Genomic DNA, 16,614 nt, shown 5'->3' with positions numbered 1-16,614 from the left:
CAGTGCTTCTTGGGTTTTGAGTTATATTTTAAGATGGAACTAATACTGGAATTGAGAATTCCAGTTAGACTAAAAACCGTAGATCTCTAATGACCGCAGTTTGCTTTCAAGTCCTAAATGTAATTGCTGTCTTTCCAGCTCATGTTATTTTCTCCTTTGGTTTGTGTGTTGCTGCCAGCATGTCACCTCTTATATTCCTTCATCTTTTTCTATAATATATTAATAAGGGGGCAAACTGGGAGGTCTGTAAGTTGGCAAAATTCCCACTAGATTCCACAGGGTCTTTTTCTCACTGACGCCCTTTGGATTTGGCCTACGGGAACTGATGAAAGGCTGAAATGAAAATGCTGCCATTTGCTCTAGAGCTTTTCCCCTTGGCAAAACCCAAGTCAGAAACTTTATTCCAAAGATTTCTGAATGCTAATTTGAAAAGCTTACGGATATAATGCATGGCGCGGTGTTCAGCTTGGTATTCAGGACTATTTCTTTGTGAGATGCTGTTCAGCACTACTAATAGTATTAGCTGGCAAATTTGTTTTTGAATTGAATCTTATATAAAATTCTTCAAGCAGGCAACATTTAAAGCACATTCTCCATTAGTCAGGAGCACTTATAAGCACCGACAGGAAGTTAGCCTGAATTCCTATTAAATAATGCTGACAGTCATTTGAACATCACATAAAGATCACACGAGCACTGTCTGTCCACATCTTAATGAGTGACTAATCCCACGTTGCTTCCTGAATGCTTATAGATTGCTTTATCCAAACAATGAGCATTCAACTTATTAGGAGTTTTGTATCGGAGGATTAGCTAATAGCTTTTCCTCAGCTCTTCAAAAGAAAAAGCTGAAGCATAGACTGCTATGTAAATAGGATGAATGAAAAGTTATTTACAGCACAGATATTTCCAAACAGAATTCTGAGTTGTGTGTTTTCTCTGAGCTAGAAAGAGCAGGCAGGTCCTATGAAAGCTCTTATAAGCAATTTGGAAGGGTTTTTGGAGGGAGGGAGGAAGGAAGGGGAAGTTTGGCAATAGTTCATTTTTACTGGTTAGTGAAGGCAGCTAGCCCCTGCTGTTTCACAGTGTGAGACGACGTGGTAGGCCCCCAGAGTGACACAATCCAGATTCATCCTGGCACACACCGATGGTCATGAAAGAAAGATGTGTATATGGAAGGAAACACATTATATTTTGTCTATGGGGATAAAATATAGACTCTACCCTAGCCATTCCAATTCTCTAGTATTTGTACTTCAGGTGCTTCTCTTGCCTTTTGCAAAAGATACTGTAGGCATCTCCTGTGCTTTAAAAAATGCAAATTTTTCCTTTCCTGGGGTAAGGAAATCACAACAGCCTGTTGTTCTTCTTCTGTGGAAGTTGACACTGGAAAGCCGCCTATTCTGCAGGCAGATTCATCTACTTAATTTATCAAAGACATCAGAGAAAGCAACAACCAACATGGGTTCTTTTGAATAATGGCATGAAGATGTTCCTTCTTACAGATGGTGAATTTGACCATGAGTTTGTGAGCTCACCACTGCATGGTTCCCTAACAAAGCTGGCCAAGAAGTGGTGCAGGAATGATCCAGGGTATTCACCCCGCTAGCTGCTCTGGTGCTCCACCTCCATGTCAAACCCTCCCTTGTGGACTGTTCAGGTCGATAAATAGCCCGTGTCCCTCTGGAAATGCTCTGCAAGATGAATGCTGGGAAAGACTTTTTCCCAGAGGGGCCTGAGCATCTGCCTGTGCGCAGTGTGAATAATAAACACTGGTATCCAGGAGAAGAGCTTGTCTCCAGACTGCAACGTCTCCAGCCATGGGACCCTGGTTTTCAGAGTGTGCCGTTGTACACTTTACTCCTGTGGAAACCAGTATGGGGCAAGGAAGGCAAAGGGTTCTTGATGCCTTTTCCTGTTCTTATCCTTACATGGTGATGGGATGCTGCCCAGCTGCTTCTCCAGAGAGCTGGGAACTACACTTGGTACTCCAAGCTGAGAAGAAGCCAGAGGCACTGTTCTCCAGATAAGAACACTTAACTCTGTGAGTGGTCCTTTCTTCAAGTGCAGTCAAATAGGTGGTCGAGAAATATGTGTACCTTCCTCACCAGTCTCATGAGGAGGGTCTCAGGACCATTTCCAAGTGCTATCATGGTAAATCTGTAATAGCTGGGAAGGAACAGGGAAACAATTCAGCTCCTGCTGCAGCCCCAGGGGCTGGTGAAGTGAGGATGCCTACAATAATGATTATATTCCTGTGACAGCTGCATGGTACGAATCCTTGGCCATGACTAATTGCCTTTCCAGGGAATGCCTTAAGCTCCCTGGGGGATGCTGTACTTTTCTGTTCCCTGATTATTCTTGATATCTTCAGACAGACACAGAGGAAAACCAGGATTTGGTTCCCAGGGTGCTTTGGGATGACTAAAATGCGGACAGGCTTAGAAGCATATGAAAATATGACAGGAGGAAGGGAGGATAAGAGGAGAAATAAATTCAATGTAAACCACTATTGATCGGGGGTTCTCAACTCTTGTTCAGAGGACAAGAGACAGCCTTCCACCTGGGCACCTCCAAAAGGGTGCAAGGCTGGAGAAAAAAACAAAAGGAGACAGTCATATAGCAGACTGTAGAAGACTCAGGATTTTAATTTAGCACTTTGAAGTGCCTTGGCACTAATTAATAAAGTGATGTTACCCTAGCAGTTTCAGTTGAGCGTTGTTGGTTCAGCAAGTCCGTACGGACCCTTCCAGCACTGCGGAAAAGCCCTCAGCTTCTCAGAGGACGCAGAGCAGGGCAGATCTCTGCTCTCCTGGGAAGCTGCTCGCCCTCAGGAGTCTGGTCTCACACGGGCATCACTTCCAGGGCTGCAGCCTCGGTGATACGTAAGAAACTCCTGTGTTTCCCACGGATGGAAACCAAGGGGCCTCTGAGGCCCAAAGCGATTTCATCAGTTTTTGATGAAGCACCGGCTGTGGTTAAAGAGCGCACAGGTGTGTGGTGCTGTGCAGGAAACGAGAGCGCAGTAAAATGTTTTAGTTGTGCTGCTGAACATGACTAAATGGCCTTGTCCCCTGACTGGAACAGGAGAGGCAGCTGTTCTGCAGCACCAGTGGCAATGCCTGGTAAAGGAACTCTGAGATACAAAGTTACAGACAGCTGCGGCATGCTATGAATATTTTTTTTTCATTTCACTTCTTCATTCTCCTTTTTAATTTTAGCCCATAGATGATAGTGAAAAAAATCCACTAATGTTTACTCCTGAGAAGTATGGGGGCAGCATCTTAAGGAGCTGTGGCTGATGGCTGTATCACGCCCCATGACAAGGTTAAGCTGTGCCCATCACCGGCTGTGACACCATCAGCTGCCAGCCCAATGGGTCAGTGGCCACTGAGCTCCATCTGCCCCACGGGGTAGAGCTGACGCGAGGACGAGCACCTCAGAGAGGACAGGGACAGCCTGGCAGCACGGGGAGTCACCGAGCGGTCAGGATGCCACAGAGCCGCTGGCCTGACGGGGAGCACTGGGAGGCGAGCGCATACCAGGAACACCCCAGTTTCAAAACCAGAAATGCTTAAACTAAGAGGCAAGCTTGCAGAGATACTTCTGTCTGATGTGGCAGTGTGTGGTGGGCATGGGGTGAGGGTATCACCCCTCTGTGTGCATAGGCAGGGCGTTTGCTGCCCCTCCCACCTGAATCTTCAGGGTGCAGAGAAAACGAAGGGATGGTAAAATGCAGTAAAGCTGGAGGGGTGCTAGCACCAGACAGCCCAGCATCCGTGCTATCCGGTGCAAGCAGGGAAGCTTCACCTCTCTTTTTGTTTCCCGGAGGGGACCTTTGCCTCATGCAGGGCTGAGTCCCACTGCAGCCCGAGCAATGGGGCTGAGCAGCCTTCAGGTGAGGGGGGGTCAGCAGGGGAGCACCAGGGATTCCTTTAGGCACCCTGCCTTCTCCTCATTAAACCTGTACCTGGTCCTGCTTGGTCCTGCCATCTCCCTGCACCAGCAGTTGACATACTGGAGGGCCGCAGCGTGGCCGCGTCAGGAAAGGAAGGAACATGCTGGGGATGACTGGCTGCCTTTGGGGAGTTCAGATAGTAGCTGAATTCAGGTGGCCATAAAAATTTAGTTGACCATATAATGCTGCTGTAATATGATTCGTGGCCATTCGGGAAGGATCACCCAGTCGTGGAAGATGCTGGGGAATGCTTTATAGGTCATAATGAAACAGATGTAATAATTTTGTTTATGCTCATAAAGTGTCTTGCTTCATATTAAAGGAAGTAAAGGAGGTATTTCACTGATATCTTAAATACTGCAAGGGAAAATTAAATACAAGAAGTTGGGTTTTGTTTTTTATCTTTGTAATGGAGGTATATTCTGGTAATAAGTCTTTTAACATCTCTTACGGTGAAATATTCCCCAGTGGGATCTGTCCTCACATGGATCTCATCTCAGTGACACAGATGAGGATACTGCACTCATAATTTAAAGTAAATTAAGCCCAGACTTTTGACTGCTGGTAAATTGCCAGAACCGTGCTTGGTTGGACAAGCTTTGGTCACTGCTGTGCTGCAGAATGTATTTCAGTTTCCTTTTGCACATTAAACCTTAATGCTCCCATCAAAAAATGATTCAATTGGAAAATTAAAAATTGGCTGCTTGTTCCTTCCTAGAAAAAGGAATTAAAACTGAAGTGATTTGCCTGTTTCTTCAGAAGGAAAAGAACAAGCGTTGACACAAACTGATAAGGAAGTAAGTATTCCTGTGAAAGAAACTTTTTTTTTAAGTATTCAGGCACACCTAATAAAAAGGCATATAAGAAGCAAAATAGAACAATCTGTTGTTATTTAACATGGCAAATACTGTTGAGATACAAATAGAGTTAAGTTTTCTCTGGTAACTAAGCAACAGAAGAAAATACCACTTATTTGAATTGCTGTTTATTCTACTGTTTTTTAGCTCTGCAGTAGTGATTTTTATTCTCCACACCTCAAACACAGAAAGAACAACTCTTTATGGTATGGCTAAATTGTTTAATGCACTGTTTGATACAGGGGCAAATTAGGCATCAGAATAGATGTCTAGGACTGCTACAACTAGCTATTAATGACTTCTGATCATCTTGCAAATGTTTCAGCAGATTATGTGACATAAGCAAATGTCTTCTAGAAACTTAGGCAATTGTAATAAATATGGACTACAGGAGGCACAAAATCAGAATATTTTCATTTTTCCACAGAATGCAAATGGTCTTTCATTCATGTGTATCATCCTAAGGATTTTTTAGATTAAGCACATGGCAGCAATGTAGTCTTTGACACTTCTAAATGTAATACTTTATTCTAGAGCTGTGCATACTATCATCAGATGGTTGATTAAGGTGAAAATCTGTAGCAAGAAGTGCTCAGAGCCATAGTCAGACTGGACTCGCATATGGCTCTATGCTTGTGCATGCACATACTTGTGCACATTGTCTAAATGAAAAGCAATTGAACAAAACTCTTCCCAGTCTCCAAAATCTTGGTTTGTAGCTAAAGGTTTGCAATAAATTGTGGGGCTGAAAGAAAAGAAGTAAGGACAAATAGCAAATTTTGGGATGGGAAGCCCAGAGGGGCTCAGACGACTGCAAGACATTGATTGAGCCAAACTATGTGCAGCAAGAACAGTTCAGTCCCACACAGATGGGAACAAGTCCACCAGCAATCAGGATTCGGTTTCTCTGTTCCACTTATAAGCCTCAGTTGTCTGTACTAAAAAGAATAGTGTCTGTGAAGCACAATGGGGCAGCTTCTGAAATCATTTCATAGAGAGGAGTAATGGGCATAAATGACACAGAGCTACTATGAAGTAAACTGGGTAGAAACCCAGGCTCTGATAAATTGCTGCCAAAAGCCTCTGCACTTACAGTGATGCCAGGATATTCACCAAAGGCCTTTTATAAAAGAGATGAATCATAGTCAGGTTGGAAATCTTTAGCCCAGATGCCAGTGGCATCTCCACTCCCTCTTCCAGCATACTTGATTCTGAGGAACGGTCTCCTGTTTGAAAGTATTTTGGGGGTCTCATTGCCTCATACTGGAGCAAGAGCTGAGGAGGTTTTTTTATCTGCAAATCCAGAGCAGTGAAAGGAGTGACATCATTCTGCACACAAGAAAAAGGGCAACTCACCCCCATCACGGACTTAGGACATCTCACCGGGGTTTGAGTTTGCTGAGTGAAAGCTATACCTTGCTCCTGCAGGAAGGTATTAGGTTGGTCAGCTGCCAGTTCCTGGGGAATGAACCCTGTAAGATTATTTACATTCATCACAGTTAATCAATTAATGTTTGTGAAGCACTTCAAACTTGAAAAGCACTCCTATAAATATTTGGTATTACTATATAATTACACTACCACATCTCATTAATTGCGCAATTGGCCATGCTTTAATCATGTAACTGAAGTGTCACCAGAAGTATTTCAAATGTAGGTATCTCAGTCTACGCTGACCATCCTCAAGACAGGTATGTAAAACTGGAGCACAATAAGGACTCTTGATTTTGAAAACACTGGAGATCCACTGTCTGAGCAAAATGAATGTCAGTTTCCTTAGAACAGAAATATATTTTTTTCCGCAACTACAAATACAGGTAATTTTTTTGCCTCTATTTGTTTTGCATCTTGAACATTTCTTGTGGGCAGCAAAAGGACTAACCTGCTTTTCTGGTTTGTTTTTTTTTTCCTTTATTGCCTTCACTCATTAATATAATGGAAAAAGAATGTCACTTGTGATCTTGTCTCAGATTTATATCCTTCAGGGTTATGCTTTATCAATGCTCTGTATACTGTACTATGTGATGTACTGAAAAAAAATAAAATAATTAAATGCTGAAGCATTCTCCATTTCCTCCAGAGGGTAAAAAAGACATTAAGCCTCAAATAACGATATATATATGTTGCCATCTCAGCAATACAGGAAGTATAGCTTCCTACTCCATTGTCTTCATTCTGAACAGTAAGCTTGTTTATGTCAGTGTTGACGATCCAAGCAGTGGTCTGGCTTCAAAAAAAAAAAAAAGGGGAGTAGTTTTAAACTTACAAGATTTGGTATTGCTTTTTTGTAGTACATTTTATAGGCTTCTAACTGTAAGATCTTTAGGAAACTCAGTTACTTCTAAGCTTTTCTCTGCAAACATGAGAGGTATGAAACTGGATTTTTTGGAGGGGGTGGAGTTTTTTGTTTGTTTTTGACTTTTCTAATGAAATCAGAAACTTTATTGGACTATCTTGATTTATTAGATGAAGTAGTTACTTTACTAGATGGCAGTATTTTTACCATACTTCCCATTCCTTCTTTTTTACCTCCTTCCTCTGGTGCTCTGACTCTCACTTCTTCACTCTTCATCATTTCTTTTCATGTCAATTCAATGTTCTTTGGGGAATGGATAGGCAGTTTTTGTTTATTTGTACAGCACCTGCACAAAACTGTAGTTGAGGCCTCTAGATGCAATCACAACCAAAATAACATTTACATCTGCTCTTTTAGGTTCAATGGCATCAGTTTACCCTACAATGAAATGAAATGCCTAAGACATTTTCCGGTGCAGGGCTGTTATTACTTCTTCCTGTCTCTTTCTGGAATAACTGTATATAAGAGCCAAATCATGGGCTCACATAAAAATGTGAATTGCTACCAAAATGATACCAGAAGACCAAAATATAAAAACTTTTCAGGACAGGAACTACCTCCAAGTGTGTCTGCATAGTATTTGCTGACAATAGGACTCCAGTGAGGGTGCAATTACATAACGTGTGTACATAAAATGGAATGTGTCATTACTGCAGCGTTAAGTTATGTTTGGAAACCACAACAAGAAAAGCACTTTCTCCCATTTTTTTTTGTTTCATTATAGGAAAAAAAGTGTCTTTGATATATGAAGCATTTTATGAGACCATCTTTTTATTTTAATAACTGCTAATTTGCACACCTAACATCAATTGCTGGTGCAATTAATTGTGGATGCAAATGAGAATGTTTAGCTGTCTAGTCACCTGATTGTGCCTATAAATCAGTGACAGTAATTATGTGTGTAAATGCTCATTTCAGCCTGCAATTAATTTGGCCAAAATTGATAGGACAGAAAAAAATACCACCCTACGCTGAAATTTGGTCCCCAGTGTATAAAAAGAGAAAGTATCTTCCTCCTCTGCCTCTTGTGTCTAAACTGCAGAGAGCTGAGTAGACAAAGAGCAATGATTCCCCAGTCCCCAATAACTCACTGCCAGTGTTTCACAATAAAGTGCAATGGGAGAGGAAATATTTCCATAAGGGTTCATTAATCACAACATATTTGCCATGCACAACCACTCTGCAGAGCAGGTAAAGAACCCTAGGGGATGTTGCCTGGCACAGCATGTCATTTGCATAATGGGAAAAGTATTTTTTGCACAAATGCTGTAGAGCTGAAGTTGCAGATGGCTCCACTGGCAGAGCCAGAGCCTCCTGGCACAAGGCTTGGCAACCAAAGCTACTTTCGGTATTTATAGCAAGGGTTAGTGATCTCTCAAAAGAAGGATGCTGAAGATGCTGTCTGCCCACTGTGTGCAGTATCCTCAGGTGTGCCCCTTGGGGGGACGCGTGAGGCAGGCCAAACAAACCCCACCCAACAACCAAGCTGCAGAAGGAAACCCAAGTCTCACCTGTCCCTGTTGTGTTGCAGGAGGTCTAGGAACAATTAAACTGATTGTGACTGAGAACCTGGGGGTCCAATGGACCTCATTAGCAGAACCGCACAGCAGAAGATGCCTTTCCAGCTCAGTGCCTTCTTTCAGATCTGGGCAGCAGGCCATTTAACTTCACCTGACCCTGCGGACACCAGGGAGCCCCTGTTATCCCATCATACTCTGACCCATCTATACCTGCTCAGTGTTTTGCATGAGGTAGGGTTGGTATCTCATTTACTGTACCTCTGTGGTCCCAGGTCTCTGAGTGGTTCATTGCTGCTTCACTCCCATGTGGGACTTCGATAAAATTCAAAGCCACCTGGTGTGATTTTAATTTAAATGTGAATTTAATGTGTTTTCCTTTTATATTGCTGTGGTGTGCGTTGTCAAGAGAAATGCTGCAGGCTCAGATCTGACCTCTCAGCTGTTTCTCTGTGCTACTCCCTGTTTTTGCTGGATATGTATTCCTGACTAAAGCTGTTGCTCTGCGGTGGCGTGTGTGTTGGGTACAAGGATATGCTGGGTACAAGCACAGCGGTCATTCCTTGTGGGGGCAACTGAGTCTTGGGCTGTTCTGCCAGTCAGAGGCCAAAAATATTCTCATCAGCAAGGACACTGCCAGAGTTACAACTGAACTGAAAAGGGATGAAAGGGACACAGATGACTGGCTGGGTAGACGAAGGGAGAGCTGTGGATGTTATCTACCTTGACTTCAGCAAGGCTTTCGACACAGTCTCCCATGATATCCTCCTGGGGAAGCTGAGGAAGTGTGGGCTGGATGAGTGGTCGGTGAAGTGGATAGAGAACTGGCTGAATGGCAGAACTCAGAGGGTTGTCATCAGCGGCGCTGAGTCTAGTTGGAGGCTGGTGACAAGTGGTGTCCCTCAGGGGTCAGTACTGGGCCCAGTCTTGTTTAACTTCTTCATCAACGACCTGGATGAAGAGTTAGAATGTACCCTCAGCAAGTTTGCTGACGACACCAAACTGGAAGGTGTGGTAGATACACCAGAAGGCTGTGCTGCCATTCAGCGTGACCTGGATAGGCTGGAGAGCTGGGCAGAGAGGAACCTGATGAGGTTCAACAGGGGCAAGTGCAGGGTCCTGCACCTGGGGAGGAACAACCTCATGCACCAGTACAGGCTTGGGGTGGACCTGCTGCAGAGCAGCTCTGCGGAGAGGGACCTGGGTGTCCTGGTGGACGACAGGTTAACTATGAGCCAGCAGTGTGCCCTGGCTGCCAAGAAGGCCAATGGGATCCTGGGGTGCATCAAGAAGAGTGTGGCCAGCAGGACAAGGGAGGTTCTCCTTCCCCTCTACACTGCCCTGGTGAGGCCTCATCTGGAGTACTGTGTCCAGTTCTGGGCTCCCCAGTTCAAGAAGGATGAAGAGCTACTGGAGAGAGTCCAGCGGAGGGCTACAAGGATGATGAGGGGACTGGAGCATCTCCACTACGAGGAGAGGTTGAGGGAACTGGGCTTGTTCAGCCTGAAAAAGAGAAGGCTGCGAGGGGACCTTATAAATGCCTACAAATATCTGAAGAGTGGGTGTCAGGAGGATGGGGCCAAGCTCTTTTCAGTGGTGCCCAGTGACAGGACAAGGGGTAATGGGCACAAACTGAGGCACAGGAAGTTCCGTCTGAACATGAGGAGGAACTTCTTCCCTCTGAGGGTGACGGAGCACTGGAACAGGCTGCCCAGGGAGGTTGTGGAGTCTCCTTCTCTGGAGATATTCAAGACCCGCCTGGACAAGGTCCTGTGCAGCCTGCTGTAGGTGACCCTGCTTCGGCGGGGGGGTTGGACTAGATGACCCACAGAGGTCCCTTCCAACCCCTGCTATTCTGTGATTCTGTGATTCTGTGTTGCGTGCAGCCTGTATAAAAAGAGGTTCCACAATTCACTGTGCTCTACCAGTTATGAAAAGGATTTTAAGACAAGGACTTGTGAAAAGGAGGATAAATATTGAAATGTTTTATCTTAACCACTTAAAACAATTCATATTGGAAGTGATTAAAATTTACTAATTTTTTTCTTGTTAGAAAATATACAGTCACTAAAAAAAAGGTGCTGTGAAAACATATTAAAAAGATCATAAAGAAAAGCTTTCAGGACCAGGATGTGAAAGACAGAGCGAGAAAAAGACAAAGAGAGATGACTAACATCAGTTAGTAGACCAAGAGGGCACTCCGGTAGGATGCTAGACACCCTGATGCAAGATAATATCTTAATCTTCAGAATTTTTCATTAAGTGAGACTGTTTTTTCAGCCAGCCGTAATTAGTTTTAAACTAAAATTGTAGGAGCAAGGTGGGAGCCTAGACTTTCTGACACAGAATAACAGAGAGCAGATCGGAATAACAGAGCAGATCAAAGCCCACGCAGAGTGGTCGTTGTGCTGTGACACAGGTGTATCACGGGACACCGCTGCAAGCTCTGCAAGGGTCACAGAAAGCATCACAGCAGCCAGGTGGCTTGACCATCGGAAGACATCCCTTGCTTTCCAAAACCACTCATTGCTCCTAAGCCCACCAAAATCTATTTAACTGGCTGGTCGCCACGTGTTTTTGCCCCTGCTTGCACAGGCCACCAGAGCTGATGCATGCTTTCTGACCATCACTTCTCTCATCTGCTGGCTATTACTGCCAGTAGCAGCAGCCTGTTGGGCTCCTGGGTCCTGCCTCTTCTTACTGCTGCTGCACGGGAGCTGTCGTAGTGAGTCACTTCTAATCACCAAGGGAACCCACAGCCCGATCTCCGCTCCTCCTAAAATAGGAACTCACAGCTAGATCTTCTCTCCTCCTAAAATAATCAAACTATGAGAAAAAGCACTATATATTTGGCAGCATCTGAAACATGATATTCAATGCATTAGACCGGTGGAAAATCAGGACACTGAGCTCAGCCATAGCTGGGCCCCAGGCTAAGACCAGCCCAGGCTTTCAGTGCAGGTGGTCTTCCAAGTCCGCTTAAAGCCAGGCAGAAAGATCAGTTCTTTGCAGGTTCTGAGTAGAGAACATGGCAGAATCAGCTTTTCTCACCCATTATTTGAAAAAAACTTTGAGGGAGGCCATATAATCAACACATTCCCTTTATATTTCAGTTCAGAAAACCAGGTCCTTGAAAGGAATACTATTTAACAGATAAGACAATGCTAAGCTTTTTAAATGGTTTTACGAAGGCAAGTCTTGTCTTCAGTTTAGTTTACTCTTATCACATCAATTCTTATAAATTGCAATACAATAATCCTTTTAAACAAATGTTCATTATTTTGAAGTACATTGAAAAAATGTTGGTTATTTTCAAGCAGAAGTGTTACCTGTAAAATATCGTTCTGCATTTCTATAAACTCTCTCTTTTATTTCTAGGTATTTCCACACAATATACTTGGGTATTCGGAGTCGACGGAGTGGAGAGAATGACAGATGGCGGTTTTATTGGAAAATGGTGTATGAGTATGCAGATGTGAGTATGCTGCACTTGCTAGCCACGTTTCTGGAAAGTGCACCACAGCTGGTCCTGCAGCTCTGTATTGTTGTGCAGACTCGTACGCTCCAGGCTCTCCAAGGTAGGGGTTCATTTAATCTATTTGGGTTTTTATCATTTTAGGAAGATGTAATTTCTATACATACATATTTATCCTTCTTTCAAACTGCTGTGTGCCTCGTACTCCTGGCATAAGAGCAGATCTTGCCTGCTAGCTGCTATTAGGCTGCTAACAGTGACTCTGTCAAGAAAGCCTGTGTTGTTGGAGCTTTTTTAGACTTTCTTACGGCCCTGAGTTGTGGGCAGGATTTATAATGCTTTGCTTTCTGCGTGTCCTTGTAATAGAAGAGCTCTTCTGATTATTCACTGGGCCAATGTGAAAATTGCATCAGTCAAACTATTGCTTTTCTCCCTATGCTTCTTTCTGTGAATGTTCAAAACCCTCCAAAGTGCAGTAATGAGGTTCATATGGCATTATGCAAAACAGAAAACTGCACAGCAGAAAACAGCTGTTCTGTGAAGAAAATGCCCATGTCTATGGAATACATGTCCATCAGTTCTCAGCCATGCTTATCTGAAACAATACAAGTCATCTCCTGAGTGTTACAACAATATTCATTCCTTCAAGCTCTAGGTTTCCTTCTAAGGTTGACACTGTCAGCAAGCATGATTACTTCCTTAAAATGGTAAATGCATGCGTATGTCCTGCCATAGGGTTTCGTCAGCCAGTGATACAGAGATAAGAGTATCTCCTTCTCTACTGCTTTTTTGGTGCTACTTTTGGCTACCTGGCAGTTTTCCTTTTGTATTGCACTATTGTTTTGCCTTATGGCTGCACCTGGGCTGAAATTATTAGCAAGGGAATGAGGTGAATGAGAACTTGCGATCCAGAAGGTGACATAACCATCGTGAGGTGGTGAGGCGGGGAGGAGGAGCGGAGGGACAGAGGAAGGAAGGAAGTGCAGCATTTTTGCCATTCGTTTTTAAGAAACAGCTCATGTGCTTGCCACTGTACAAGGCAAAACTATGACAGCACCTTGCTCCAAGAAGCTCTGGGTCTAGTTATCTTATTATGAGTAACGTGCAGTGAGACTGATCGAGTGAAAAAGGACTGGGAACAAAGTGGGTAACTGTGAAGACCTTGATCCTGGGCAGTTTCCTGTGGATAAATCAGAGGCTTTTCATTAACCTCCCTTTTGCACTGATGTCTCATAACATCTGTCCTGCTTCCTGTGTTTTTTGTTTTTATTTCTTTAGATCTAAAACTCTGTCACCTTAAGGGGAAAAGAAAGCCAAAGTTTCTATTTTAATTGGTTGGTGTTCTGCGCAATGAAGGTTGCCTAAGCACCTCCTACAGCTATTTCGCAAAATGATGCTGCCCCACATCAACCAGTCCAAACTATTATCATTCACAAGAAGGTATTATCACTTCAAGAAGCTTTGTCCCCCCAGAAAAAGAGTCCAGAGAGAGGCTTAGCAGAAGAACATATCCAGAATACTGTATGGTCAGCTGTAATTTAGCTATCTTCATAAACTATTAATACAGAAGGCCTCTCACCCTCATTTTAGTGCAATAACAGATCTGTCTATGACAAATGCGGCTGGTGAGTAGGCACTAAGCCTGTGATGTACCCTGCAAGTGGTTCTTAATTAGAGAAAACCTGAAACGCTTCAATTTAAAAGGCAAAAATGGTTCCTGAAGCCTGCAATCAGCTCTGTGAAATCTATGTATCAGAAACCAGAATGGAATAAAACCATAATTATGGATTTCAGCTGAGAAGGCTGAAAATATTTACTGATCTTCTCTTCCCCCATTTTCTTCCAAGAAGAAAAGGCTCCATTTATAAAAAACTAAGAAAATTAAACAAGGTTGTAGCTTTTTCTTTAGTAGTACCATTATGTTCTCCTGATTAAAGCTAATATGCTTTAGTATATTGCCAGCTGTGAAAATCGTTTTTCTGTTCTCTCTTCATTTTTAAAGAAATGTTAAGGATAATGCGTTGCGCTGTAAGATGGTAGATTTACTGTGAGGCTGCATAAGGAAAGCATAATTTCTCTCAGTGGTGTCATGCTACAGCTGGGTGTTTTAAAAGGCCTAGCCATAAGGTATATGCTTCAGCTAGCTGTCCACTCACTGAGCCTGTTATAGAGATTTCTAACACGGATCAATAAACAGAGTGATTGATGGATTTTCTTTGTTTAGAGAATGCTGCTTGGTTTTTATTACCGTTCTTTTAGTTCTCTGTTCCAGCAGGACAAAGTTATCATGACAATTGATAAGTGCCATCGCTGGTCCATGTTCTTAAAAGTATACTTGCATCACAAACCACAAATTTGGCATGGGAAATGAATGATACTGGAAATGTCTTGGTCTATAAGCAGGGTATTTCTAATATCAAGCCGTTAATGACCACAAGAAAAACTCTTACATATTTTATTTATGAAATGGTATATTTTCCATTCCAAATGCACCAAAATAACATCATTCCCAACAGGAGAATGTTGTATGTGTGACTGAAGATTCCTCATTTTGTAATGGTGTTGGCTAGGTATGGATCATTTGTTATTTCGGTCCTTAAGCCCTGCTAAACAAGGTAAGAAATACATACAGGCATGTGCATATGTCCTTATGGAGATCAAGAAAAATACTGCCCAATGTGTGCAAAACCTTCCCTCTCAGTCTTCCATACACTGCAGCGAGGGCCACTTCAAAAGCCCAGAGGTTGCACCACAAGCATCCTTTAGCACTTGCCTGGGCTCCCCAAGCATAGATTAAAAAACTGCAATGTAAACTTCTAGCAAGGATTGTGTACCACTGTACTGTGATGGCTGCAGCAGAACACTGCTTAAGCAGGAGGCCATAGACAGTCATTGTGGAGCAGCATTTCTTTTCTGCATTGGCACCCAGCGAAATCTGAGTATTGATCACACAGTATCTAAATTGTTATCTAAAAATCTGATTCTTCTTTAAGATTTCATCAAAACTGGCACAATTAGAGGCAACAATCTTTCTTATTCTGCCTACAGAAGCCAGGTCCCTCCCAGAGTGGAAGGAGTGAAACTGATGATTTCTCAGTGCTAATTCCTCAAGAAGAGAAACAGCTTCAGTATGATGCTGGACTAAGCTGGAGCTGAGCTAACCCCCTCATTACCTCCACCTTTTCCACCCTGGTGGTTCCTCTGAGTTTGAAGAAATATCTACTCTCTAGAAGACAGATGTGCCTCGAAAATAAGTAATTCCCCAGTCTTTTCCTCATGGGAGTCTGTTTCCCTTGCTTTCTCTTCTTGTGCTCTGAGCACAGCACTCCCACAGCAACTTCTCTGCTGAGCCGGCAGTACCTCCAAACTGCATTGCTTTTTTGCTTTTTCTTTCTGTTCTCCCTTAGTTACTCTGTAGGAAAGTCATGTCCTAAGCAGCTTTGTGGCGGCAGCCACTAGCTTCCCCTATCCTATTCTAGGTGGAAACTGCATGAGGAATGAGGCAGCTCTGCATGTGGGGGGAGCAGTGGCAGAAAGTCCACTGAAACAACCGATGCTCATCCTGCACCCATTTGTTTGCACAAGGGCGTATATGTGGACAGGAGTGTCAGAACCGTCTGCAGGTGAGCTAGTCCAGCTACCAGAAACAGTCTAACAGCAACAGCCTGGAGGCCGGGGTGGGCTAACTGATCCCAGTGCCAGCCTATGTACACCAACTGCCTGAAACTCCTTGTGGATCTGGGCCCTTTGCCCCATGTTTTCAGTTCTGCTCCGAGGGCTGGGCAACCAAGTCCTTCACTGGATCTATCGCTGAGTCACAATGAACCAAAATACCAGGTTTGAAAGTGTTTAGATTATTGCACCAACCCAATAAATTCAGAAGGCTGCGAGTAAGTCCCTTAAAAATGCCTCCACCCTTCAAGCCATTCAGCAAATAAGCAATAGTTTCCCAGTCTTTGCTAGGAAAACAAACAGTTCCACAATAACCTGCCATAGACTAAGTATTAGGCAGATTTGCTGACACAGTAAAATCAGTCTAAAGGCTGCAAGACTCTTCCTTGGTTGGGTCTCTGGACATCCAGCATAATGGCCACATCTCACCACACGTGCTCTGCTGACTCAACAGGACTGACAAAGTGATAAACAGACCTGAACTGGTAAATTGTCTCAGTGGGGTCATTCTATAATCACCTGAAGCCAACCTACCTGCAGGCTGCCCCTGAAAATCTTTGATTTGATCATGGAAAGTCCTGCCAGCACTTCATCCAAACTGCATGCTCCCGTCACATCACTAGCATTCCTGTGGCTGCACCCTGGGTCTCTTGGACACTTGTACTTTTCCTGTTTCTAACTTGGTTGAGGCTCAGCGGAATCCAGCTGTGCTCCCCAGGGCAGGGGGGTGTCACACGACGGGTAGTGCCAGCCCGGGGGACGCAGGAGGGACATGGCAT

General features: G+C 43.7%; 1 protein-coding gene across 2 annotated transcripts in view; it reads left to right on the top strand.

Moving 5' to 3' along the window:
• The window catches only part of XKR4 (XK related 4), a 253,701-nt gene that overhangs the window by 134,569 nt on the left and 102,518 nt on the right, over positions 1-16,614 (top strand). For both annotated transcript variants that reach the window (XR_012763436.1, XM_075416140.1), the window contains exon 2: positions 12,067-12,266. Coding sequence is in view for 1 of the 2 variants with exons in the window: in XM_075416140.1 (XP_075272255.1) it covers positions 12,067-12,266 (200 nt within the window). In the remaining variant the exon portion in view is untranslated. The remainder of the gene's footprint in view (positions 1-12,066; positions 12,267-16,614) is intronic.

Source organism: Opisthocomus hoazin, chromosome 3 (genome assembly GCF_030867145.1).
Source record: "Opisthocomus hoazin isolate bOpiHoa1 chromosome 3, bOpiHoa1.hap1, whole genome shotgun sequence".
NCBI classification, from domain to species: domain Eukaryota; kingdom Metazoa; phylum Chordata; class Aves; order Opisthocomiformes; family Opisthocomidae; genus Opisthocomus; species Opisthocomus hoazin.
This window is presented reverse-complemented; position numbering and strand designations above follow the sequence as displayed.